The 27,548-nt window shown below is 49.7% G+C and overlaps 1 protein-coding gene across 2 annotated transcripts in view; it reads right to left on the reverse strand.

Moving 5' to 3' along the window:
• The window catches only part of ANLN (anillin, actin binding protein), a 279,002-nt gene that overhangs the window by 146,574 nt on the left and 104,880 nt on the right, over window positions 1–27,548 (reverse strand). For both annotated transcript variants that reach the window (XM_085607473.1, XM_085607472.1), the window contains exon 10: window positions 14,452–14,750. In XM_085607473.1, coding sequence (XP_085463599.1) covers window positions 14,452–14,750 — 299 coding nt within the window. The remainder of the gene's footprint in view (window positions 1–14,451; window positions 14,751–27,548) is intronic.

A 27,548-nucleotide genomic window follows, 5' to 3' on the forward strand; every position in this document is an offset into this window, starting at 1 on the left:
GTCGTCTTTGTGCACAATAAAGTAATGTGCTGTCCTGAGGTGTGCCGCTTTGTTTTTCTAGGATTTCCTGGAATTGTATGTGGAGTATTTATAGACAGTAGCTGCCACAGTCGTTGGCACCGTGGGATGGTGAAACCGTTTGGTGCAGCAAACAGTTTGAGAGATACACACACACACACATACATAGATATAATATATACACATACATATAGATATAATATATACACATACATATAGATATAATATATACACATACATATAGATATAATATTTAATACACATACATATAGATATAATATATACACATACATATATGTATGTTTGTGTGTATGTATTTTATCTTTCCACAAGTGCCCAAAGACAAGACTCACTTGCACCAGAAAAAATATTAATTTGCAGCGCACCAAAAACCAGCGTGTCAGTTCCTTTTAATGTTCGTGCCCAACGCGTTTCCAATCTTACATCCTTGTTCACGGGCCAGCAGCATTTGAATACAAGTTCATATCAAGTGACTCACCATAAATAGCCACACGAAAAATTCATTCTCCTCAGGTGAGTAAAATGGGATTGGTAGTCACTTCACAATAGTTGGCAAATGTGGTTGATTGATATATATATATATATATATATACACATACATACATACACATACACACCTCTATACTCACTATTGTTATAAATTCCCTTTCCACCCAAAAGCCTACACCCACCCCAAACCTTAAATATTTCCGTTCCACCCAAAAACATACACAACCCTAAACCCTAAAAATTCCCTTTCTACCCAAAAACCCATACCCACCATTAAAAAAACCCTTGCAATCTCAAAAACCCATACCCACCCAAACCCCTAAAAATTACCCTTGCCATCCAAAAACCCATACCCACCCAAACCCCTAAAATTACCCTTGCCATCCAAAAACCCATACCCACCCTAAAACCTGAAAATTCCCTTTCGACCCAAAAACCCATATCCACCCTAAAATTACCCTTGCCACCCAAAAACCCATACCCACCCAAAACCCTAAAATTACCCTTGCCACTAAAAAACCCACACCCAACCAAAACCCTAAAATTACCCTTGCCACCCAAAAACCCACACCCACCCAAAAACCTAAAATTACCCCTGTCACCCAAAAACCCCTACCCACCCACAACCGTAAAATTATCCTTGCTACTCAAAAACCCACACCCACACCTAAAAATTCCCTTTCTACCCAAAAACCCATACTTGCCTTCAAACCCTAAAAATACCCTTGCAATCCCAAAAACCCATACCCACCCAAAACCCTAAAATTATCCTTTGCACCCAAAAACCCACACCCACACCTAAAAATTCCCTTTCTACCCAAAAACCCATACTTGCCTTCAAACCCTAAAAATACCCTTGCAATCCCAAAAACCCATACCCACCCAAAACCCTAAAAATACCTTTGCCACCCAAACCCACCCTCAAAATCACACATTATACATGTAAAACTTACCTTTAATACTTCAAAATACTTACATTTAAACGCAATTTTTTTTTGACTACTCTTATGCCTTTACCTTTAATGCATTTACAACGAAATTCGCTGTTAAGGCATTCGTTGTAATGGCATGCACGTAAAAACATTTGTTGTAAAGACGTTGTTGTTGTTCAGCCTTCGTCGTAAAGGCTGTTTCCCCAGTTAAATTGGTGGTAGCAAAGGCAAAAGAATAATAAATCCCATTTCACAAAAGTCCGTGGTTTTAATCCGAATACTTCACAGGGATATTGCGATGTTTCAGATAATCATTAAAACGAAATGCAGATTTCATTCAATGGGAGGATAAGTCATCGCACTAAACACCACTGTTGTTCCTTATTTCTTTAACATCCCCTTCAAGAAAGATACATAGGTCCACGCTGCAAGGTAGGGCTACAGCCTTGATATTTGATTTCTGATGAACACAACAATGGGACCGGGTGGGGGAATCTGGCTTAACAGTGGAAAATGTATATTGATGTGCAATATAACCTGTTTGGGCCCATAGTCGCTCTGGTGTATCTGCTGCCATATACTCTGTGGTATTATCAACAAAAAGATATTTAAAAAGAACCAAATAGGACAAACTAAGTTACTTCGCTTCAGTAAGTCTTTTTATGGTGGATACCCTAACAAACGGCAGATTCTTCATTTTGTGAATGCCCCCAAACGTGAGTCACTTCAAACATTAACGAAGCAATACTGCCTTAAAAGTCAGAACAGGAGGTAGGGAAACCATGCCTGTTCTGCGCTGCACCTCTGCTGGTGTGTGTCGGACATGGAGCCTTTGTAATTAGATTGTGCCGGCATGCAAGTTTCTAAAATGTATGTGAGAAAGTGCCATCTTTCTTGCATGGTATGCCCCCACTATTTGCTGAATTGCTGAATGTACTTTGACTGAGTGTACCCTGGACTCTTGCCAATCAGGTGCCCAGGGCCTATGTTCCTTCCCTAAAAACAAACAAAACCCAAAATGGCAAACCCTGGCCACATGTCAGCCCCTGGTAAATGGTACCCTAGGTACCCAGGGCCTTGTGACCAGGGAAGGCCTCTAAGGGCTGCAGCACTCATTGTGCCACCCTTAGAGGCCCTGTACCCTTACACACACACACACACACTGCCTTTGCAGGCTGAGTGTTTGGGTGCAAGACAAAAACAAAGTCGACATGACACACATCCCTGTGTGCCATGCCCATCACCTACACTGCCATGGCATACATCAGCCACCCCTCTAGCTGGGTGCCTTTTGCCAATGGTGTGGGCACAGGAGCAGGAGCCCTGTGCCCCTACAGTACCCAGGTCCATTCCTGAGCACTGTAAGTGCAGTGCTGCCATTTAAGAGTACATGGTGCTGAGAGCTCGTCAAACACAAACTCCACAGCACCATAATGGCAACACTGAAGACTGAGAAGTTTGGTATCAAACTTCTCAGCACATTAAACCCACACTGATGCCAGTGTGGGATTTAATGTACCAAGCACCCCAGAGGGCATCTTAGAGATGCCCCCTTAAACCTAACCTACAATCCACGTCTGCTCTGAGGCTGCCTAGGCTGCCACACAGCAGACATGTTGCTGGACCCCTGGGTGGGAGAGCCCCTGCTCTCCTGGGCCTGCAACAATGCACATCCTGGGCGAGGTGCTAAATCTCCTCCCCCAGGATGAGCAGGGGGAAGCTTCAAAGGCATGCCGCCTCTGTGAGCTTCCCCAGGCCACTGCACCCCCCCACTCTGGCGGGAAGCTTTGGCCGGAAACCCCAAATAAGGACAGGGGATGTGCCAGCCTGCCAACCCCACCCCTCAGGTGGGGGAGGCGAGGTGAAGCACATCTCCGGGCTCTCGCCATCTTGAAGATGGGGAGCCCTACCCTATCAGGCCTAGGCTACTGCCCCCCTCCCACAGGAGAGAGGCAGGATAGGGGGTGTACCCACCCCAGGACAGGGACCCATTGGTCCATGCCCTTCACCTACCTGTAACGCCCCTAAATCTAGTATTTAGGGGCACCCCGAAACTTCCTTCCCCAGATTCCAGATTCCAAACTACAAAGAAAAGCAAGCAGAAAGAAGACCTGCCCTGCAGCTGCTAAGAAGAGGAAGACACCAACTGCTTTGGCCCCAGCCCTACAGGCCTGTCGACCCTCGAACCTGCTCCTGCTCTAACCCGGCATCTCTTGTGGCCAGCAACCTCACAAACCCCGGAGGATCTGGCTACCTTTTGGCTCTAAGCCCCTGGGACTTCCATGAATAGAGGCTCTACTCAAAACCTACCTCTAATCCCTGGCAGCAGCCCGGAACCGCGAATCCAGCACACTCTGCACAAGCCAAGCCTGGCCAGTGCCGGAGTGAACAAAGACCACGAGGACAACCCCACGGCGACTGACCCCGAGTCCGGCACCCAAGGACCTCCCTCGACACTCCTGAAGAAGCCTGCAGCCTCAGAACAAGGTGCCCCCCCCCCTACCGCGATCAACAGAGGGTAAGATTTCCCCGACACCAAAAGGCACCGCGGCGCCCCGCGGTCCCCTGTGCCCAATCCCGGGGTACCAACCTATCCTCCAACTACCCAACTTACCTCTCGAAGTGGTGGTGGCACCTGAAGAATCCTCGTCCCCGAGCTTGCAGTCTTTTTCTAAACCGGAGATTTCCCATTGAAATCAATTGAGCGCCCGAAGGCTCAAAAGCACCCTGCACCCAGCCGCCCGAGTGGCCCTGGCATTGAAACCTCTACACCTACCTACTTCCCCACTTGCCCTGAGTAAGTGACCAGGAGCCCAGCTCCCACAGCCGCGTAGCTTGCCAGTCAGCAGCCACCAACCAAGGCCCCCCTATCCCTCATAGGATAACATTGGGCTTAACACTCTCTGCACCCGGCCGCCCTAGAGTCGCTGAGGGTGAACCAACTATACCTACCTGACCCTGGGGGACCCCTGAGTCTATGCCCAGAAACTCAACTCTGCCAGTCGAGTACTTACCCTTAAACCGATAACTATTTTCCTCATAGGGTAACATTGACTGGCTTTTTCCTGAAATTTCTACTAAGTGTGGACTTTTCAAATCTTAAAATATTCACCAAAAATCAGCCGAGAAACAAAAACGAAATTACTCACCTGCTCTTAGGTGAGCTCCCAGTGCTGGATCTTGGTGCCCAGCACTGACTGAAAAATACCTACAACTGTACTTACCCGTAACCCAATTTTCTTCCATAGGAAATCATTGAGTGTTTTTCTGTGAAATTTCTTCTAAGTGTCGATTTCTGCAATCTTTAAATATTCTTTAAAAATCGTATAATATCTGAAAATGTAATTACTTACCTGTTTTGGATAAAGGTCCCAGTACTGAGTCTAGGCACCAATTACTGGATTACAAAAGTAACGAGAACATACTGTACCTGCAACTTGAATTTTCTTCCATAGGGAATCATTGACTGTTTTCTTTGAAATATTTTCAAAGTGTCAACTTTTAAAATAGCTAAATATTGTTTAAAAATCATTAAAGTAATTAAGTCGACTTTCATCACTTGATTCTAAGTACTGACCCAGGACTGAATCTAGGATCCAGTCCTGGAATTCCAAAAGTAATCCTAAAAGTAATCTGTTGCAAATAACTTGAAATTTCCATTGAGCTCAATGCATTCTGTTTAAAATAGAGTTGCCTAGTGCAACCACTTGTAATTGTTTACAAAAGTCAATTGCATATTGCAAAAGTATTTATATAAGACATCTCATTCTGAGAAAGTATATTTTAAATCCAAGTGTTGGTTCTAAAATAAAACAAGCATATATTTTTTATATATAAACCATTGGCCTAGAGTTCAGTTATTGAGTGTGTGAGACTATTTGCTGACAGAGTGTGTACAATAAATGCTTTACACTGTCCTCTGATACTGCCTTACTGCTCGACCAAGCTACCACTTTAGAGAGTAAGGTTATATCTAACTTTAGCCTCTGTCAAACCCTTGGGGACTGTGGACTCTGTACCTATTAAGGAACAGTATATACAGAGCCACTTTCTCACAATGTAATCTTATTAACTTTAACAAGGAGAGTCCCTTCAACAGAAGGGAGAGGAGGGTGGGTCGCTGAGGAATCTGCAGTTAAAGGAACTACCAGTAAAGAGCCTTAATGAAGGTAAATAACTTGTTCTTCCTGTTGATACTTCTAAACGCAGATTCCTCACCCTGTGAATAGATACCAAAGCAGTATAATCTCAGCTGCAAGTCTAGAGAACGGTTCAGACTAGGAAGTCCTGCAGGACAAAGTGCCCCTGCCGACTGTCCTAACTATCCAGGCAGCAATGCCCCAGGACAGGTGAAGGGATGCCAACGTTGCAACCTGGCAGATGTCCAGTACTGGCCCACCGTGTACTAGTCCAGTGGTATCAGCTTTTGCTCCAGTAATATGCGCTTGTAGGCTTCCAATGGAAGATTCTTGGCCTACCCGTAGCAGATTTTGATGCACAGGACAATCCATCTTAAGGTGATTCGTTTCTGCACAGCTTTTCCATTTTTCAACTCCGAGAAGCCCACAAAGACTCGATCCACCAGATGGTCCTTGATACGATCGATGTAAAAGCTCTTTGGGCCTAGGCACAGAAGCGTATGTGAAAAGGTGTGACAACTATCGGGAGGAACGCGTTTTTGGTCCTCAGCACTAGCTTGTCTGGAAAGAAGGTAGTATACTGTTGCTGGACAGAAAGAGCTTGTAGTTTGTTCATGCCACAAGTGGATGTCATCACTATAAGACACTCCACCCAGCGCAGGCTTGATTTCTGAGCTCCGAGAACACAAAGGCTCTCACCCCAAGCGGTCAGAAACATGTCTGGTGGTGTCTGGCTGGCGGGGGCAAGTCAACCAATACACAAGGAGTCAGTCGTTTTTCAGGGTGCATCTCTAAGATGACCTCTGGGTGCATTTTATAATAAATCCATCACTGGCATCAGTGTGGGTTTATTATGCTGAGAAGTTGGACACCAAACTTCGCAGTCTTCAATAAAGCCCTCATGGAGCTGAGGAGTTTGTGTTGACAAATACCCATCCCATGTACTCAAAATGGCTTCACTGCACTTACAATGACAAATGTAAATGTGAATGGCAAAGACACTGAAGTGGGATACTGCTCATGCAGCTATGACCTCATCTGTAGTATGGTGCACCCTGCCTTAGGGGAGCGAGTCCTGCCAGAGGGATGACTTATCCTTGTCACAGGAGGCGATGGTGGGCATGGCACACAGGGAAGTGTAAAAATACAAAACTTATGTCAACATGCACACAAGTATTCAGCTGTTAAATCCAGATTCCAAATAAATTATGGGTTGTGCTGCTAACGCCAAGGCGCCTGTACAATGGCGTCTTCCGGTAAACTTCCAAGCTATAGTGCAAACAGGAAGGATTCCTTTTGCTGGCGTGAGCACCCTTCCATCGGCTATTGAATAGCTATCATCAAAGTTAATTCGGTTTCATGAAAGAACATATAAACCAATAATCGTTGGTTATCGAATCAATTTATTCTCGATAATTACATTCAAGAGCTTCATGTAAAATAAATTCCTTGTCAAACTGGAAAAAAGTCATCCAACTTATCAATACTTCAACAGTAAACCCAATGCATTTCGGGTCCCGTTAAGACCCTTCATCAGGGGAATTCCTTATCATAGCTGTAAAGAACAAAAAAGGCAATTCAATCTATAGTCCTCATAATCATAACATAAATCAAAATGCAAAGGTAAATACGTTGAAATCATAAAGTGGACAAAATGATGCTAGTTGTAGCAATGTATTAATGAATAAATCAACGGTGTCACGGTTCTTAAAGCGAGTTATTGCGGCAGCCGAGAATGCCGGTGCATATTTACAACCTATCAAGTGTTTTTAGTGGCAGAGAGATGCAGCTATAGTTAATATCCACATTTGAAGTGCGGATTACAGCAACAAAAGGTGAGTGCCTAAAGCAACGGTTTTAGATTCTTCAATGCCGTTAAAAAAACGGGTATTCATTTGTGAAAAGAAAAGTGCAGTGAAAGAAAAAAGTAAAATGAACACACTATTCGGCGGCTGATACCGTGGATAAAGCAAAGATCGCGTGCAGGCTTAGCCGGTTAGTGCAATGTAATTACGTCCGGCGGAACCACAGCAGGTACCATAACTGGCATGCTTCCATCGGACTGGTGATGTCTTAAAATAATGGAAAGTGATGACGGAAAATATCAACAAAAGGTGAGCGCATAAAGCAACGGTTTTAGAGTCTTCAATGCCGTTAAAAAAACGGGTATTTATTTGTGAAAAGAAAAGTCCTGTGCAAGAAAAAAGTAAAATGAGCACGCTATTCAGCGGCAGATACCGTGGATAAAGCAAAGATCGCGTGCAGGCTTACCCGGTTAGTGCAATGTAATTACGTCCGGCGGAACCACGTCAGGTAGCGTAACTGGCGTGCTTCCATCGGACTGGTGATGGCTTAAAATAATGGAAAGTGATGCAATGTTTGGGTTTGTTGATTCAGTTTTATTGCTTATGAATATTTGAATTTGTGTGTTACACGCTATAAGTATGACTAATCAGACTCTTTCTATGTCTAGTGGTTCTCACTAACGGATATTTTCCGTCATCACTTTCCATTATTTTAAGCCATCACCAGTCCGATGGAAGCACACCAGTTACGCTACCTGACGTGGTTCCGCCGGACGTAATTACATTGCACTAACCGGGTAAGCCTGCACGCGATCTTTGCTTTATCCGAATAGTGTGCTCATTTTACTTTTTTCTGTCACTGCACTTTCCTTTTCACAAATAAATACCCGTTTTTTTAACGGTATTGAAGACTCTAAAACCGTTGCTTTACGCGCTCACCTTTTGTTGCTGTAATCCGCACTTCAAATGTGGATATTAACTATAGCTGCATCTCCCCACCACTAAAAGCACTTGATAGGTTGTAAATATGCACCGGCATTCTCGGCTGCCACAATAACTCGCTTTAAGAACCGTGACACCGTTGATTTATTCATTAATACATTGCTACAACTAGCATAATTTTGTTCACTTTATGATTTCAACGCATTTACCTTTGCGTTTTGATTTATGTTATGATTATGAGGACTATAGATTGAATTGCCTTTTTTGTTCTTTACAGCTATGATAAGGAATTCCCCTGATGAAGGGTCTTAAAGGGACCTGAAATGCATTGGGTTTACTGTTGAAGTATTGATAAGTTGGATGACTTTTTCCCAGCTTGACAAGGAATTTATTTTACATGAAGCTCTTGAATGTAATTATTATCGAGAATAAATTGATTCGATAACCAACTATAATTCGGTTTCATGAAAGAACATATAAACTAATGAACTTTGATGACGGTTATTCAATAGCCGATGGAAGGGTGCTCACGCCAGCAAAAGGAATCCTTCCTGTTTGCACTATAGCTTGGATGTACACAGGGAAGTGTGCCATGTCGACTCTTCAGTTTGGTCTGCACCAAAACATGCAGCCTGCAATGGCAGTGAGTGGGTGTTAAGGTTAGGGGTCTCGTCAAGGTAGCATCATTTATCTAGCAAAACGTCAGGAGGTAACCATGCAAAAAAAGGGGCATTTTCCTTCACGGACCATGTTAGACCTGTCCGCCCTAGGGTGGTCTTCCCTGTTTTTTCCGCCCTTGCCTCATTTTTTTCCACCCTCTTTTTGGTTGGCTCTAGGTCTTCGGGCACCTTACCATTGCTAGTCAATGCTAAGGTGCAGGTGCTCTCTACTACTAAGATGGCTGCCACAGACCCCTGCTACTGCGGAGCGGTCTTTCAAGTAGCGCCCTAGTTGTCAGGAGCTGTCTAGAACCCTTAGATATTGTGACATCACTAGCCTGACTCCCATGCTCATACCTAGAATGTAGAAGCCCCTGGAACCTTCTGGAATAGAGTGAGGTCACATGACTTGGGAATATAAATAGAAAGGGCGGGAAACTTTCTAGTTAGTTGTTGAGGAACCACTGACCTGGGGAGACCCTGTACTGGAGATTTAGGCGGAAGGGGGAGGGGGCACCTATACTACTATACTACTAGGGGTGACTAGGTCTAGACCTTGCCCTCTAAGTTGAGTGAGGAAACCTGACCAAACCCACTGACCTGGCCCAGTGTGAGGGAATCCCCAGGGAACTGTCTAGAGAGGCCCGTCTGACAGCAGCCTCCAACTCAACCCCCCCCCCCTATCTGTTTATTCACCTCACCAACCAGGGCAAAGGGCAAAGAACCATCCGTGCCACATGAGACCGCCACCTGTAACTGTGGAGCGCCGTCCTCTTACTGAAGCGCTGTTGCTGTGAAGCGCTAAGGGACCCCCCTGTCATCGCCGCTGCCCGAGTTACTGAAGCGCTGTGACTGTGGCGCGCTAATCGAACCCCCACTCACCGCCGCTGCCCAAGTTCTGTCAGCGCGGGTGCGACGAATAGGGAAATTGCCTCAGACTCTTCGCCGTTGCCAAGGACACTGCAGCTGTCAGGAGAGTCTGCCGCCCTGACGTGGCCCTCGCGTCAGCTGAGGAGAGTTCATTCCGCGGAGACACCAGCGGCCGCAACCGATCCCAGGAAGTTCACCATCCTCACGTGACGGGGGCGCCGGCCGTGTCACAGGCCTCGCCCCCGCCCTCATCCAGCCTCCTCCGCCCTCATCCAGCCTCCTCCGCCCACATCCAGCCTCCTCCGCCCACATCCAGCCTTCTTCGCCCACATTCAGCCTTCTTCGCCCGCGTCATCACCCCCGCGAGCTGCGTGGCTCCAGCGGGAGTGAAACAGCTTGGGACCCTCTGGACCGACCCCCTCGGGAGGCGCCAGATCCTTGAGACCGACGCAAGGGCCCCGGAGGGCCGAAGAGTGCAGGTAACGACCCCGGGGAGGGAGCGGAAACTCACGGAGCGCGGGGCCTGCCGAGAAGTGTCTAACCTAAGGGAGGCAGCCCCGCTCCCGCCCTTCCCCCGGGAGAGACTGAGACTGTGCCCCGGAACTGTCTTGAGGAGACTCAGGGTGACATGGGACCTTCCCATAATATCTAGGGGAGAGCCAGCAGGCAAGCGCACAGCCCCCCTTAAGGAATTCCCCCTCCCTCATTGGAAGTAGTACAAGGGGACCATACCCCCCCATTGCACGGGATAGAATCATCAGGGATCGAGATTCTGTCAGAGAGGGTTGAGGGAGAGGGGGTTGGTACAAACGTTAACGAATTCATGCAAATTCACTGCCAATGTTTTGCTCAGTTGATAATGAATTCATGCTAAATTCACTGCCAATGTTTTGCTCAGTTGATAATGAATTCATGCTAATTTCATGCCAATGTTTTGCTCAGTTGATAATGAATTCATGCTAATTTCATGCCAATGTTTTGCTCAGTTGATAACGAATTCATGCTAATTTACTGCCAATGATTCGTACAGTCTTAAATGAAATTCATGCTGATTTATTGCCTAGGTTATGCTCCTAACTGGATGAATTCTTGCTAGCTTACCTCCTACTACAAAATGTTACATAAAGAGTCCTGTTTTTAATCACCAGTGGTGTGGTGTCAGATTATTGTGTGCGTTACTCTGCTAAGTTGGACGCGTGTGCTGCACGGCTACTTTATACAGAATGCCTTTGGGAGCCTTCCTGCCACGAGCCAGGCTACCCTTGTGAATTGGCAACCCCAGTTCCAACAGACCACAATGTCTTGTTTGTTACTAGTTTGTTCTATGGTCGTCTGGGATTGCTGGTAGGATGTCAGACACCCTGTCCCACAACGCATGCAAATATTGTCACAGGAGGCAGCTGGAGATAATGGATCTAAGGGAGAAGCATACATGCATACATTAGGGAATGTTTCCATGCATTTCTACTCTCTATCTTGGGGGGTGGTTGGAAGCGTGCTAGGGTTGAGTCTCCTAGTGGAAGCCTAGACAACCAGAAGATCTGGTGCTGAGTGCTGCAGGAGAAAACATGGGTTTCCTCGTGCCAGCATGTGCTTTCTGGCTACTTGCCTACTGACTGGTGGGGAAGATTCTAGCTCTGCTCGGGTACCAGAAGTGGGTCTATTAGTGCCTCATTAAAAGGCAGAAGAGATTCATGTGAGGTGTGCCGTCAGCAAGACCAGTTAAGACATTTGTCTTGATCTCAGTCGTAGGCAGTTGTACGACCAGGACTTCTGCTGCTCTGCAAAGAACCATGGCAAAGGAGGCAAACTCTTCAGTTAATAGACCTGGTGTTGGAGAATGGAGACCAGTATCAGGAGAGGTGTCAAGACCACTGTCCTCCAGGAAGAGGTTCTCCTTATCATTAAGTTAAGGATAGTCGTCATTATCGGGCTCAGGCAGTCTGTAATGTAAAGGAAGTGTCTCCAAACCCAAATGGGGATGCAATGGTTGCAATGTCTATGGAGTCGCTTTAGAGTGCGAAAGGACTATTGGCTCCTACATGGAGGGGGGCTTGCAGGTGTCTATGCTTGCGGCATTGGCGTCACTCATAGTGCTGTATGAAGCACTGGAGTAGGCATCGGCCCCGGAGTCAGGAGATGACCTCGAAACACTGTTGAGCGGTACAGTCGCCGTGGGGGGACGGATCCGCTGGCAGAAGATGGACTAGAGCCCTCCACAGATCCATAGGGCCCAAATGTGCCCTAGAGAGATCCAGTGGGATACTAAAAATGCACAGCATAGTCCCTTTAAAGACCTGGACCTGCTCAGGCATTGTACACGGGAACCTGCATTGAACTGCGATCAGGGCTGGGACTCCGTTCAGGTTCAGGTCCCGCAGACTTGACAACGTCCCCCAAAACCCCTAGGACATCACATACTACAAAGTGCCAGCTAGCACATGCTTCCGGTTGCAAGTTCAGGTCCCTCGGACTCAAATTTCCCCAGTACTCCTCACGTTATGGCACCCCAGGTGGACCGCTGATCTTTACGAGCACACTCCTCTGTGGTGCAATTACTTCAAACGTTAGGATGGTCCTTGTCCCAACCGACGATCACTTCCACCCATTTCCGCCGCACCCTGCGGAGTCCTTACGCTCTCATGGAAATGGAGGGATCCTTTATGTCCCTGAGATCTCGGACAGGAGGCTAGCCAACCGGCCCTTGAAGAGTGCTTGGGGACCCAGTCCACAACAGTTGGCAATTAGCTGCTGGCCAGCAACATCCAGGCAAAATCCACCAATTGATAGTCCCCTTCCTGGAGCACAGCAAGCCCCAGGCCACCACAAGTCTGCAGATAATCCAGTTGCAGTCCCTCCTGCCCCGATGGTTCCTCTTGTTGATGTCCCAGCGTAGAACCATTGTAGTATGGTTCCAATCCCACAAACATCTTCAAACTATTGAGGACAGACCTCCAGTAGTTCTATCCACAATGGCCTTGGAAGAGATCAGTTCAAAAGGACACCTTTAAATTTTAGTCCCCTCTTCCATCCTACCGTGGGAGGCTTGATCAAAATCTTTAGTGGGGCCAGGATCCTGCCCCTTGGAATGCAGGTGCCAATTCTAAACCCTCTTATCTGTCCAAGGAAGGCCGCTCGGAGTACAAGGTCTGCAGTTTCCCTTGAGTGCCCGTAGTTTATGGCCGTCTAGCAGTAATGCACAGATTTAGCTGCTACGCCCTCACCCAGATGTGGACTGAGACAGGCCGATAGGCACAGAGCCAATAGCATAGAAATGCCCACTTTCCCAAAGTGGCATTTCCACATTAGTAATGTCAAATACACTCACACTACCAGAGAGGATTTGCCATTACTAATCCATTGATACCAAACACCATGCTGCTAATCTGCAATTAGGAAACCCAGCTCAATGGCCTTCCCACACTACCCCATGTTAATCAATGCGAGAAGCAGGCCTTACAGTACTGAACACCACCCAATGCGAATCACTACTAGGGCATGTAGTGCAAAAATGCACATACCTACCCTCTTCCCTACACTGCACCCTACCCCCTAGGGAGTACTCCGATGTAGCGAGAGACATACAGAGTTTGGCAAGTAGCTTTTAAAGGCCAAGCTGAGAAACAGTACCCTGCACACAGGTCACGCCATAGAAAACCAGTGGTAAGATTGAGAAGTTACCTCCGTGGGTGGCACAACCAGTGCTGTAAGCCCACTTAGTAGCATTTGAGTTACATGCCCTAGGTATATGTCTTACCACTGGACAAGGGACTTTTAGCTTACTGAAATCAGCCAATCATGAATACACCAATCACCAGTATGTATGTGACAAGCACAGAGCTTTGGCACTGAATGGCATTGTCAAAGCACTCTAATTCCTAAGGCTAACACGAAGATCAGAGGAAATCCAGGAGGAAATAAAAAGCAAAGGGTTGAGGGAAAAAAAGCAAATAGTTGAGAGAAAGCACCCTAGAAAGGGTCATTTCCGACAAACTTGCAGACTGCAGCTTAAAGAATGTAACTTCTGTAAACATATACTTTGGTTAACAAAGCAAAATGTGTTTTTACTAAAACCCTCCTTTGTTAACTGCATAACATTTGTAGTACCATTCAGTATTTCTCTTACTGTTTCGAAAAAACATTTCAGCTTGGAAAAAAAGCACTATTTTTATACTAACTGCACCAAAAACGTTATTGCGGGTAACCTGTACTAGGTTCCTACATTGTCATATCGGAGTTCTGGCGACAATCTGTGTTTGGAACTCCATGGCTGCAATGAATCCCGTATTACCTGTAATATATCCTCTAAACACACATACAAATGATTCATTATATGAGTTGTTGGAAACAAAAAAATGGTAATTACTTCCAGCACTCACATTATATGCATTTTAGTACTACAAGTTAGAGCAAAGGCAATTACTTTGCACTACTTGAATGGCTAAGTTATATCACAGTCGCAAAATCATTTACAGTATTACATTTAGCGTTTCCAATATGGCACAGTGGAACCGTTAAAAATTGCTACACTGTACTAGTATTGAATACGTTTTACATATTAATTCCATGACCTTACCTCTGGACTCGATACGCCAACAGTTTCCGCCAAGGGAGCAAGCAAGGACATAGATGAAATGTTGAGTGCATCTTCATTTTCATCACCCTCATCCTCTTCCTCTGACTCATCTTGCTCCTGCTCTATTCTCACATACTCTGGTTTGATGATTTGCCTCTCTACGAATGTATTTAATGGTTTCACGTTTGGATCCTTTTTAACTTCCTCCTCCAAAGCATCACTAAAAAGATCATCGATTACTTCTGAACTATTAAGTTCATCATCATCCACGCTCATCTCAACTTCATGAACTGCTCCCTCTGAAAGGTGTAGAAGATTAAAATAGCAAAGATCAGCAAAGGCACTCAAAATGTAATCGAAAGTACAGACTCATGTTAAAAGGCCTATATTAAACTAGAACGTGCAATACATCTCAGAGAGCCCACCAGTGTTGGAAAGCCCAGTTCTAGTGGGGAACCATTTCATACTGAACACAGTAGTAACCAGAACTTAGACTATAACAAATCCCCTTTAATGCAGGCACTAATAGTGCATTCGTAACATGCTTGGAAGGCCCACCTCATTGCAGCAACCAACCATTAGGGTGTAAAGGTCTAGACACTGGACAACTTTCACCCATTGGGCGAGTCTATCATTAGAACACTCCAGGAAGACAAGTGGCCCTATATGTCAAACCATAAGAACACTAAACTAATGCTTTTAAGTAGCCTAATCCAAAAGCTGCAGAGACACAAAACAAAACTAAAGGTTAAACTTATGAAATACAGCACTTTAGCCATCATTTAAAAAATACAAATTCACTGCACACGCCCATGACATCACATTCATGTACATCGGGTATAGCAGCAATAGCCCTTTCTTCCCATACCAAGTGACATTGCAAGTATCACATAAGTAGCTTGGCAAGTAGGATCATCCCCTATGCTACAACCTCCGAAGTGTACTGAACCACCTGGCCAATTCGGAGCTGCACCCAGGGAAATGTAACCTTCTCATATGAATGATAGCCTCTCTTGGAAAAGGGGAAACTTCTATGGGTCCTCAATTTCCAGATCAGCCTCTATGAGCTAATTCCTCCAATAGAGAGGCTCTTAGCAAACTTACCATACAGTCGATTGTACATAAGAAAGAGCAGGTGAATGTTTGGTCTAGGCATGCTAGAACTTTTATTTTTGGCCTTACCACACCTCTATAAGAATCCTAAAGGCAGCATGCAGAACCTAGGCTAAAACAAAAGTTAACTGCCTTCACAGAAGGAGAAACTTTGACTTGAAAAAGGTGTAGCTGGATAGGTTTGGATGGAAGCATTAATGCAAACATATCTGTAGTACCTGCTCATCTAGCAAGAGAATAAAGTAGCCAAACACATGCCAAAAGACAACTCCTCTTGTCATGAGCATGTGAACGATAGCAAATGTAATAGAAACAGCCAGGCTCCCCATAGCTTACAAGGAATTTGGCATTGTCCATGCAATAGAAAACTTTGCAGGTCAAGGAGACTGCAGCTACAGGGGGGGCGTGGCTTGATGCCGATGTAGAAGGAAGGGGACCTCAGAGCTCCTACGTGGCCTCCCTCCGTTCACACTGATCCCGACGCACTGGGGGGGGGGCCTCAACCGCCCAGACTTCGTGGGACTGCTTGGTGCCCTGCTGGTAGTTCCCTTGACGCCACAAGCGGCGCGACGAGTGAAGATGCGGCTGATTTCGCGGCCCGAGGACGGGATCGGCTGAGGCAATCCAAGAAGGCGGCCACGACTTGTTAGTGGCGCCACTGCGAGCTGTGTGGGCCTGTGACCGGCGAGGCGAATCTGCGGTGCAGCAGGGGCTGTCTTGCCTCCCCCGCTGTCGTGGTGGTCGGTGGCGGCCCTGAAGCGAAACCTGCATTAAGCAGAGCGTCGCGACACGACGATGAGGCTGCACGCTACTCCCAATATGGCGGCCCCGGACCGACGAGGGGAGATGTGCTGGTGAAAAGGGTAATGGAGGATGCCAAGTAGCGGAGTGAACCGGGCGGTCCTGAAGCCTACATTATGCCAGATTCCTGTTGGTCCTTGATAAGTGCCTGATCCTCCTGAGGGGGTGGTGCCTCACTGGCGGGCGCCCTCTGTGCTGCGACTGGGGTCTCAGGATTTGATCGATCGGAGAGGACACCTGGACCCGTCGGATCCGGCCCTGTGGTGGGGTCGAGTTCCGGTGCTGTTGCGGCCTTGTTGGACATTGGTGACAGGTACCTGGCTTTGCCTGTGGCTGGATGGGTTCCTTGCCCCATTTGCAGTCTGCCCTAGCTGTTCTGAAGGTACTGTGCCACAGACATGAGAGAGCGAGAGGGCTGAGTTGTGGTGCTGCCTGCACGGCGCGGTGTGGAGGGGTGCGGGTCTGCTCCTGGATTGACTGGCCTATCTTCTGGTATCTTGGAACACGTGGAGAATTCGCAAGGTGTCGGCCCCATAGCAGGCAGACCCTGGAATGCGCCTGTGTCGGTTGGGGCTGCGTGTGGACAGCGGGGCCTCTGGGCTCCATTGCTGCATTGAGAACGACCTGAGGCGATGTTGGTGAACAGGGAGGTTCTCCGGAGGGGTGCCCTGCCCCCTGCATTGCTCAGCCTAGGCGGTGCTGCCATTCTCCAGCCCCATTACTTGAAATCAGGGCTGAGCATGGGCTGGGAACTAAAAAACCGCTGACCTGCTTCTATTCCCACCTGGATGCTGCGACCCACCTGTTGACCTTTGGCCGGGGGTTGCTCTGCTGGTCCTACCAGGATGGATGCGTCGGACCCGACCCTGCAGCGCTGCTGCTGATGGTACTATCCTGCGCCTGGGGAGTTATTGAGTGACTCTAGTGAGCCGGCTGAGATGGGTCGAGTGGTGAAGAAAAAGGGGTTTGCAGCCCTACAGAAGGACGGGGGCGTCAATCTGGGGATGAGGATGTGGGGGCGCCAACGCAGAAACCCCAGGAGGTCCCACCTTGGCTGACATAATGCAGGCCATCACTGCGTCGCGGGAGGCCCTCGAAAGTAAAATAGACACCATTGGGGTGGACCTTGCCCTACTCAAGGACGATCACAAGAAACTAAAGGAGAGGGTCAAGGGGACCGAGAAGACATTGCAGGAGGTGCCGGATAAAATGTCAGCGCACGTCTCACTACCCTTGTTTGAGCGAGGTTGCTGTTTTATCAGTTTGGATGGGGGCTAGTTCAAGGGTACCTATCTTGGGGAGTGGGAGTTGGGGGGGGTGTAGGGGTACAGGGAGGGGATGGGGGGGCGGGGGCAAGCATGTCGATCAGGGAGAGGAGGCGAACAGTATTTGTCTGACCACACCATGGGTACCACCGTAGGCATTAAGTGCCTGTCGTGGAACATTAGGGAGATGCACACTATCACTCGTCGTCATAAGATCCATGCATACCTTAGGCGAAGAGGGGTGCAGATAGCACTATTACAGGAAACGCACTTAAATAAGCAGGAGGGACTGGCCTTACAGCGGCGATGGAGAGGGCAGGTGTACAGTACCAGATATTCGGCCTTTGTGCAGGGCGCATTAGTCTGGATTAGGGCAGGGGTGCCATTCCAGTGTACGGGACAGGCGATTGACCCAGACAGTAGATATGTTGTAGTAACTGGGCGTTTGGATGGGAGGGACATCGTCTTGGGCAGTATATATGCTCCTAATACGGATCAGGCTTCCTTTTTTGCACATCTTTCAGGGACATTGGAACCCTTGTCGACTGGCTCGGTGCTTTTCCGCGGTGACTTCAACTGTATTACTGACGTTGCTTTGGACCGTTCCCACCCTCCCCTTGTGGACTCCCCAGTTCACAGTGGCTGCAATGCGGCGGGACTGGCAACAGCAATGGGGGCCGACTGATACCTGGTGGGAACATCACCCATCTGACAGGGACTATTCCTACTCCTTCTCCCTACATGACCTGCATGTTCGGTTGGACTTGATCCTCAGTTCCCCGGACGTTCATGGGGGGGATGGTGTACAGTGAATACTTGGCCAGGACATCGTCTGATCATAACCCTCTGCTGGCAATACTGCACTGGGTGCGGGACCGCCCAGCCATCCACACTTGGCGTCTTAGGCCTGATTCATTGGAGGATCCGGTGTTCCATGCTACTATTGGGTCGGTCGTGGAAGAATACTTTAGGGTTAACGCCAATACGGCGTCTTCTCTGATGGTTGAATGGAAAGCCTTTAAGTCAGTGGTTAGGGGGCGATGCCTGAGTGAGGTGGTGGGAGTACGCAAAGTGTTGCTTCAAGATGTCCTTAAGGCAGAGCAGAAGGTACGTGACTCAGAGGGAGCGTCCAGAGCACCCGGATCGGCAGGAGGGGTAACTCGAAGCTCTGGAGGAACTGACAGTCCAGCTCGAGAGGCTGCGTTACTTCGATTATAAAGCCTACACAGATAGGCTGGTGCACTCCTAGGCTGGCTGGCCAATCCGGCGCGTAGAGGTACGGCGATCTGGGAATTGGGAGGCCAGGGAGACGAGGTGATTTATACTCAAAAGGGTATTAATGAGAATTTCTTACGGTACTACACAGAGTTATATCGGAGCAAACTGAGCCCTGGGCTTCCTGGGGATGTATAGTTTGTCGAGTGCGGGACTACCTCAACTCGAGGCCGGGGATGCTGAAGTTCTTGGGCGGGACATTGAGGCAGGCGAGGTGCACAGCGCCATAAAACATATGGCCAGAAACAAAATGCCGGGTACGGATGAGCTTCCAGTGGCTTCCCATGCCCCCATCACATCTTCAACAAAGCAGACACCATCATCGCACCCCACCTGCGGAACGTCATAAACAGCTCCTTCACGTCAGCCACCTTCCCCGAGAGCTGGAAACACGCAGAAATAAACGCCCTCCTGAAGAAACCCACAGCGGACCCCAAAGACCTCAAAAACTTCCGCCCCATCTCTCTTCTCCCCTCCCGGCTAAAGTCATCGAGAAGACCGTCAACAAACAGCTGACCACATTCCTCGAGGCAAACAACTCGCTCGACCCTTCCCAGTCCGGATTCCGAGCCAACCACAGCACCGAGACCGCCCTTATCGCAGCCACAGACGACATCAGAACTCTGATGGACAACGGAGAAACAGCCGCTCTCATCCTCCTAGACCTCTCAGCAGCCTTTGACACCGTCTGCCACCGCACCCTACTAACCCGCCTCTACAACACTGGGATCCAAGTAAAGGCCCTGGACTGGATCACCTCATTCCTTTCCGACAGAACCCAGAGAGTCCGCCTCCCCCCCCTTCCGCTCCGCGGCCACCGAGATCATCTGCGGCATACCTCAAGGATCCTTACTCAGCCCAACACTCTTCAATATCTACATGAGCCCCCTCGCAACCATCGCACGCAAACACATCAACATCTACGCAGACGACACCCAACTGATACTCTCCCTCACCAACGGCCCAGCCACCGCCAAAACCAACCTTCAGGAAGGTATGAAAGACGTAGCAGAATGGATGAAGCACAGCCGTCTGAAGCTCAACTCCGACAAGACGGAGGTCCTCATCCTCGGACAATCCCAATCCGCCTGGGACAACTCCTGGTGGCCCACAGCGCTGGGCACCGCACCAACACCCACAGACCACGCATGCAACCTGGGATTCATCCTGAACTCCTCCCTCACGATGACCAAGCAAGTCAACGCCGTCTCCTCCTCATGCTTCAACACCCTGCGCATCCTCCGAAAGATCTTCCGATGGATCCCAACCGAAACCAGAAGAACAGTCACCCAGGCCATCGTCACCAGCCGACTGGACTACGGGAACGCCCTCTACGCAGGAACCACTGCCAAACTTCAGAATCGTCTCCAGCGCGTTCTGTATGCCTCCGCACGACTCATCCTCAACATCCCTCACCACAGCCACATATCCGCCCACTTGAGAAACCTCCACTGGCTCCCTGTCAACAAAAGGATCACGATCAGGCTGCTCACCCACGCATACAAGGTGCTCCACGACATGGGCCCCGAATACCTCAACAGCCGCCTCTCGTTCTACACCCCCAGCCGCCAGCTCCGCTCCACCGCCCTCGCCACCGTCCCACAGATTCGCAAAACCACCACCGGAAGATCATTCTCCTACCTGGCAGCAAAGACTTGGAACTCCCTCCCCAAACACCTACAACTGAACCAAGACCATCTCACCTTCAGGAAACACCTCAAGACCTGGCTTTTCGAGCAGTAGCGGCATAACCCCCCCCCCACCTCCTGCCCCCCTCAGCGCCTTGAGACCCTCACCGGTAAGTAGCGAGCTCTATAAATGTATAGATTGATTGATTACGCAGCCTACGCTGATCTACTGGTGCCCTGCTTGGTGGCCCTTTACAACAGAGCAAGGCATGAGGGCATCCTCCCTGCCACTATGCGAGAGGCTCTCATAGTTACCCTCCATAGCCGGGTAAACCATTGTGGTATCGATCCTTGTATAGGTCCCTCGCGATGCTTAATTTAGATTACAAAGTTTTGAGCCGCATAGTGGCCGGTCGTTTGCTCCCCACATCATGACATTGGTCCATAAGGATCAAGCTGGGTTCATACCTTCCCGCACCACCGCGATGAATATCCGCAGGCTCCTGCACATTTTGGAGTCCGGCACCTATGATAAGGAAGAGGCCTGTATTTTTGCAGTCGATATTGAAAAGGCCTTTGATAGCCTGGAGTGGCCCTACCTTTTTAATGTTTTGCGGGAATTTGGCCTGGGCAAACAATTTGTACTGTGGACAGCGTTGTTGTATAGCGCTTCTACTGTTGGGGTGAATACAGGGGGGCTGGTGTCTGCGGCCTGTACGGTAGCTAGGGGGACGAGACAGGGGTGCCCGTTGTCCCCTTTATTGTTCGCTCTGGCAATGGAGCCTTTGGCAGCCCACGCCCGGACAGGTCAGTATTACTACGGACTCTTGGTAGAGGGTCAAATGCAACATATAACATATGCGGATGATCTTCTCATGCTTCTGCCGGATGCTGAGGGTGCTCTACGTGGAGCAAGGGGTTTGTTGGAGACCTTGGGGAGGGTGGCAGGTCTCAGGGTAAATTGGGCTAAGTCGTGCTTGTTTCCCATTAGACCGGACAGGTTAGTCCAGCAGAGGACGTGCCATGGAAATGTAGGCATTTACCATATTTGGGCACTAGGATCTACCATGCTCTGGATGACCTGTTGGAGGGCAATCTGAGGCGAGCGGTGTAAAGCGCGCGGGCCGGTTTTGATTTTTGGGCGACTCTTCCGCTATGGGTTGCAGGTAGGGTTCCCTTGGTGAAGATGGTCATACTACCCAGATTTCTCTACTATTTTGGGACGCTCCCCCTCTGGATCCCGGGTAAGTTCTTTGCCCAGCTTAATACTTTGATCACTGGTTTTCTGTGGAGGACTGGGAGACGGAGAGTCGCCCAGAGTACTCTGCAGAGGCCCAGGGCAGAGGGAGGATTTGCGTTGCCGGACCTAGAGGCTTACTATCATGACGCACAGTTCCAATGGTTGACGAAATGGGTGGAGGGCCATATTAGAAGACCTGAGGATATGGGGGGAGTCGGAGCCGAGCTGGCGCTACTTGTCAGGGGTACTGTTGCGAGTGCTGCAGCGGGATGACTTGTTGCCGCCGGCCCTACGCGTGGTTAGGCGCGTCTGGCTAGAAGAACACATGTTGGGATACCTTACGCGCCTGAGATCCCACTGAGAAAGTGCGAGGTGTTGCCTCACGGGGTGATTGGAGCCAATTATTGGCCTGGGAGGAGGCGGGAGTAACCGCAGTGGGTGATCTATACGAGGATGGTAACCACCCCCCTTTTAATGATCTCAGGGAACGGCATGACCTCCCGAGGGGGGACTTTCTCTTACATGCAGCCCTGATGGCAGCTATTAGAAGGCATTGGCGACAGGGATTGGCGGAGCCTGCTACGTCACTCGCTGGTCAGTATATAGTGCTGGTGGCGGTAACTTTCAAAGCGGTAACTTGCCTCTGCAGGCGGATCACTAGGGATATGCGTCCCGCCTCGACGGCATTGAGGATCAAGTGGAAGGCAGATTTGGGAGAGCCCATTGCGGAAAAAGCTTGGGAAGCAATTGTTGAAAGAGCGTGGAAAAGCTCTCGTAATGCGCGCTTTCAGCTCATCCAATTCTATGTCCTACATCGGGCCTACCTTACGCCCCACAAGATTAGGGACTATTTTGGGGTGTCTGCTAATTGCCCTCGTTGCACTCAGGAAGAGGTGAGCTTTCTCCACATATTTTGGGCCTGTTGTGAGAAAGTGGCTCTGTATATACTGTTCCCAAATAGGTACAGTGTGTACAGAGTCCACAGACCCCAGATGTTAAAGTTAGATATAACCTTACTCTCTAAAGTGGTAGCTTGGTCGAGCAGTAAGGCAGTATCAGAGGACAGTGTAAAGCATTTGTTGTACACACTCAGTCAGCAAATGGTCTCACACACACAAGAACTGAACTCTAGGCCAATAGTTTATATAAAAAATATATGGTTGTTTTATTTTAGAACCAACAATAGGTATTAAAATATACTTTCTCAGAATGAGATGCTTTAGTTATATACTTTTGCAATATGCAATTGACTTTTGTAGGTAATAGTTACAGGTTGTTGCAACAGGCAACACAATTTCAAACACAATAGTACATTGAGCTCAATGGGAGTTTAAGCTATTTCAGGATTACTTTTCTAACTCCAGGACTGGATCCTAGATTCAGTCCTGGGACAGTTCTTGGAAACAAATGAGTAAAGTCGACTTAGTTACTGTTGTGATTTTTAGGCATTATTTTGCTATTTTAAAAGTTGACACTTAGAAGAAATGTCATAGAAAAACAGTCAATTATTCCCTATGGGAGAAAATTCAAGTTACAGGTATAGTATGTTCTCGTTACTTTTGTAATCCAGTACTGGGCTCCTAGGCTCAGTACTGGGACCTCGATCTAAAACAGGTAAGCAATTACGTTTTCACAGTTGGTACGATTTTTAAAGAATATTTGTAGTTTGCAAAAATCGACACTTATAAGAAATTTCACAGAAAAACAGTCAATGATCTCCTATGGAAGAAAACTGGGTTAATGGTAAGTACGGTTGTGAGTACTTTTCAGGGTTAGTGCTGGGCACCAAGATCCAGCACTGGGATCTCTCCTAATAGCAGGTGAGTGTTTTTGTTACTCGGTTGATTTTAGGTGAATATTTTAAGTTTTAGAAACTCCACACTTAGAAGAAATTTCAGAAGAAACCAGTCAATGTTACCCTATGGAGGAAAATTGGGTTATCGGGTAAGTACTCGACTGGCAGAGTTAAGGTTCTGGGCGCAGACTCAGGGGTCTCCCAGGGTCAGATAAGTACAGTTATTACACCCTCAGTGGCACAGGGGCAGCCGGGTGCAGAGTGAGTTAGGCCCAATGTTATCCTATGCGAGGCAGGGGGGCCTTGGTTGGTGGCTGCTGACTAGCAGGCCACGCAGCTGTGGGAGCTGGGCTCCTGGTCACTTGCTCAGGGCAAATGGGGAAGTAGGTAGGAGTAGAGGTTACACTGCCAGGGCCATTCGGGCGGCTGGGTGCAGGGTGCTTTTCAGTCTTCGGGCGCTCAATGGATTTCAATGGGAAAGCTCCAGGATGAACAAAGGCTGCAAGCTCGGGACAAAGATTCTTCAGGTGCCACCACCACTTCAAGAGGGAAGTTGGGTAGTTGGAGGATAGGTAGGTACCCAGGAGTTGGGCACAGGGGGCCGCAGGGCGCCGGGGTGCCTTTTGATGTTGCGAAATCTTACCCTCTGTTGATCGCGGTTGGGGGGGGTGGGGGGGGGGTTGAAGGGGGTACCTGGTTCTGAGGCTGCAGGCATCGTCAGGAGCGTCGAGCTGAGTCCTTGGGTGCCGGATTCGGGTTCACAGTCACCGAGGGAGGGGACGTCCTCAGGGTCTTTGTTCACTCCGGCACAGGCCAGGCTTGGCGGGTGCAGAGTGTGCAGGGTTCGCGGTCCCGGGCTGATGCCAGGGGTTAGAACTTGCTTTGAGCAGAGCCACTGCTCATGGGAGTCCCAGATGCTCAGAGTCACAAGGTAGCCAGGTCCTCCGGGGTTTGTGAGGTTGCTAGCCACAAGAGGTGCCGGGATGTAGCAGGTTCCAGGGTCGACAGGCCAGTAGTGCTGGGGCCAAAGCAGTTGGGGTCTTCCTCTTCTTATAGGCTACACGGCAGGTCTTCTTTCTTCTTGCGGAATCTGGAATCTAAGGAAGAAAGGTTCAGGGTGCCCCTAAATACTAGATTTAGGGGTGTTACAGGTAGGTAAAGGGCAGGGACCAATGGGTCCCTGCCCTGGGGTGGGTACAACCCCTATCCTGCCACTCTCCTGTGGGAGGGGGGCAGTAGCCTAGTCCTGATTGGGCAGGGCTTCCCATCTTCAAGATGGTGAGAGCCCGGAGATGTGCTTCGCCTCGCCTCCCCCACCTGAGGGGTGGGGTTGGCAGAGGCTGGCACATCCCCTGTCCTTACTTGGGGTTTCCGGCCAGCCTTCCCTTCCAGAGTGGGGGTCAGAACCGGTGGGGGGCAGTTGCTGAGTACAGCAAGTAGCCTGGGGAAGCTCAAAAAGGCGGCATGCCTTTGAAGCTTCCCCCTGCCCATCCTGGGGGAGGAGATCTAGCACCTCGGCCAGGATGTGCATTGTTGCAGGCCCAGGAGAGCAGGGGCTCTCCACCCAGGGGTCCAGCAACATGTCTGCTGTGTGGCAGCCTAGGCAGCCTCTCATACCAGACGTGGATTGTAAGTTAGGTTTCAGGGGGCATCCCTAAGATGCCCTCTGTAGTGCTTTGTACATTAGATCTCACACTGGCATCAGTGCGGGTTTAATGTGCTGAGAAGTTTGATACCAAACTTCTCAGTCTTCAGTGTTGTCATTATGGTGCTGTGGAGTTAGTGTTTGACGAGCTCTCAGCACCATACACTTTTAAATAGCAGCACTGCACTTAGTGCCCAAGAATGGCCATGGGTACTGTAGGGACACAGGGCTCATGCTCGTGTGCCCACACCACTAGCATAGGGCACCCAGCTAGAGGGGTGGCTGATGTATGCCAGGGCAGTGTAGGTTGTGGCATGGCACGCAGGGATGTGTGCCATGTCGACTCTTTGTTTTGTCTTGTACCCAGACACTCAGCCTGCCAGGGCAGTGTGTTTGTGTTAGGGTACAGGGCCTCTAAGGGTGGCACACTAAGTGCTGCAGCCCTTAGAGGCCTTCCCTGATCACAAGGCCCTGGGTACCATTTACCAGAGGCTGACATGTGGCCAGGGTTTGACAATTTGGGTTTGAGGTTTTTAGGGAAGGAACATAGGCCCTGGGCACCTGATTGGCAGTAGTCCAGGGCACACTCAGTCAAAGTACATTCAGCAATGGGGGGGGCGTGGCTTGCCGAGCTGCGGAATGGCCGCTGCCTAAGCGAGCTCCGCCGGCCGGAATCTAATCCTGTAATCAATCCTGCACTTTTGGGCGACCTGAGACCGCCGAGATCTGTGGAGACGTGAGCGCATGGAGCGAGGCACCCGCAGGTGAAATCTTGGCGGCCGGGAGGCTTTGATGGCGGATAAATGGCCCTGTGGCCGCCGAGGCGGAGTGCGAGGCTGCTGCTGCCGGGACCTTGAGGCGGCACTACGTAACTTGAGGCCGGGGCGCCCGCGTGGCGGAAGGCCCGAAGTCTCTGCCTAGCGGATCGCCCGGGACCTGGACCCTGGATGCGATAGCGGATGGGAGACTGCTGACGCCGCGGAGGCCCAACCGGATTGGAGGTGTCGTGGGTGAGAGGTATGGAGGCATCGGCTTGGCGTCCGAGACGATAAGCGCTCCGAGTGGGGGAGGGGAACAGCAGCCTTAGCTGAACAGAAGCCCCGAAGAAGACGAGCTTATGTGCGCTGCTTCCATGGTGATCTGGGAAATGTAGCCGGGGTGCTGCCATCCACATGAGTCCGCGACTTGTCTAGCTGGCGAGGCGAGCAGCCGTACCCGCTGCGGAGCACTAACTGGGGGAAGTGAACACTGGCGGATGCCCTGAGCGGACTGTTGGAGTGCGGAGGGGGCGAGACTCTGTGCGGCTGGGCCGTGGGCCTGCAACAGCGCATTTGTAGCATTGCGCGGGGGTGAGCGGTGACCCGGGCGAGGGGAGCGTAGTGTGCCCTGGGGCATTGTGAAGGAGCCTGCCAGGGGGCGACGCTGCTGGAACTGCGGAGCTATAACCACGCTGCGGAGAGAGGGTGGCAGGAGCGGTGAGCGGCCCGTGGTTTGTTGGCATATGAGGGGGCGATGTTGCTCTGACCCCAAGGCACGACCAGACGACAATCCTGCTAACTTAGGTCCTGAACTGACCGGCACCTGCTTGTGAGTCTGCGGCGGGGAGTGCGGGGCCTTGTACCTTGCCTGGGAGGGCCGCCCTCCGTTTGGTGGTTCAGGCGGGATCTCCGAGGCGGCTGCCATGGGGAAGCACGACGCCAAACAATCAAAGATAACCTTCGAAAGCAAGCGGTCGACGCGGCAGGTCGACACGGGAACGGAGGTGCAGACGGAGGGCAGGCCTGACCAGGTGGTGGAAGACCAAGGGGAAGATTTGAGGACCTTAATGCTGGAGAGGAGATCCAGCCTCCACAACATAGACACTAAGCTGGACACCCTGACATCGCAGCTCGAGTCGGTCAAGACGCAGGTTACCGCTCACGAGACGCGCCTGGACACGCTGGACGGTCGAGCTGCGGACTTCCATGAGTTTCAGGTCGAGACTTAGGAGCAGCTCCTGCACATGGATAGACTGCTGAGCGTCATCAGGGCCAAGAATGATGATTTAGAGGCTCGATCGCGCCGCAGCAACCTCCGCGTCACGGGGATCCCGGAGACAACCGCCATCTCCAAAATGGAGACGTACATCACCGACCTGCTGCACGAGCTGTTTGACCTGCATCTCTCCACGGTCTTTGTGGTGGAGAGGGCACATAGGTCGCTGGGCCAAAAACCGCCGGTTGGGGCACCTCCGCGGCCCATTATTGCTAAACTCCTTAACTACCAGGACAGAGACGTTATCCTTAGACTTGCGAGAGAGAGGGGAAAGATCACGCATCAGAGAAATGCAATTTCC

Source organism: Triturus cristatus, chromosome 5_2, assembly GCF_964204655.1.
Source record: "Triturus cristatus chromosome 5_2, aTriCri1.1, whole genome shotgun sequence".
Classification (NCBI taxonomy): domain Eukaryota; kingdom Metazoa; phylum Chordata; class Amphibia; order Caudata; family Salamandridae; genus Triturus; species Triturus cristatus.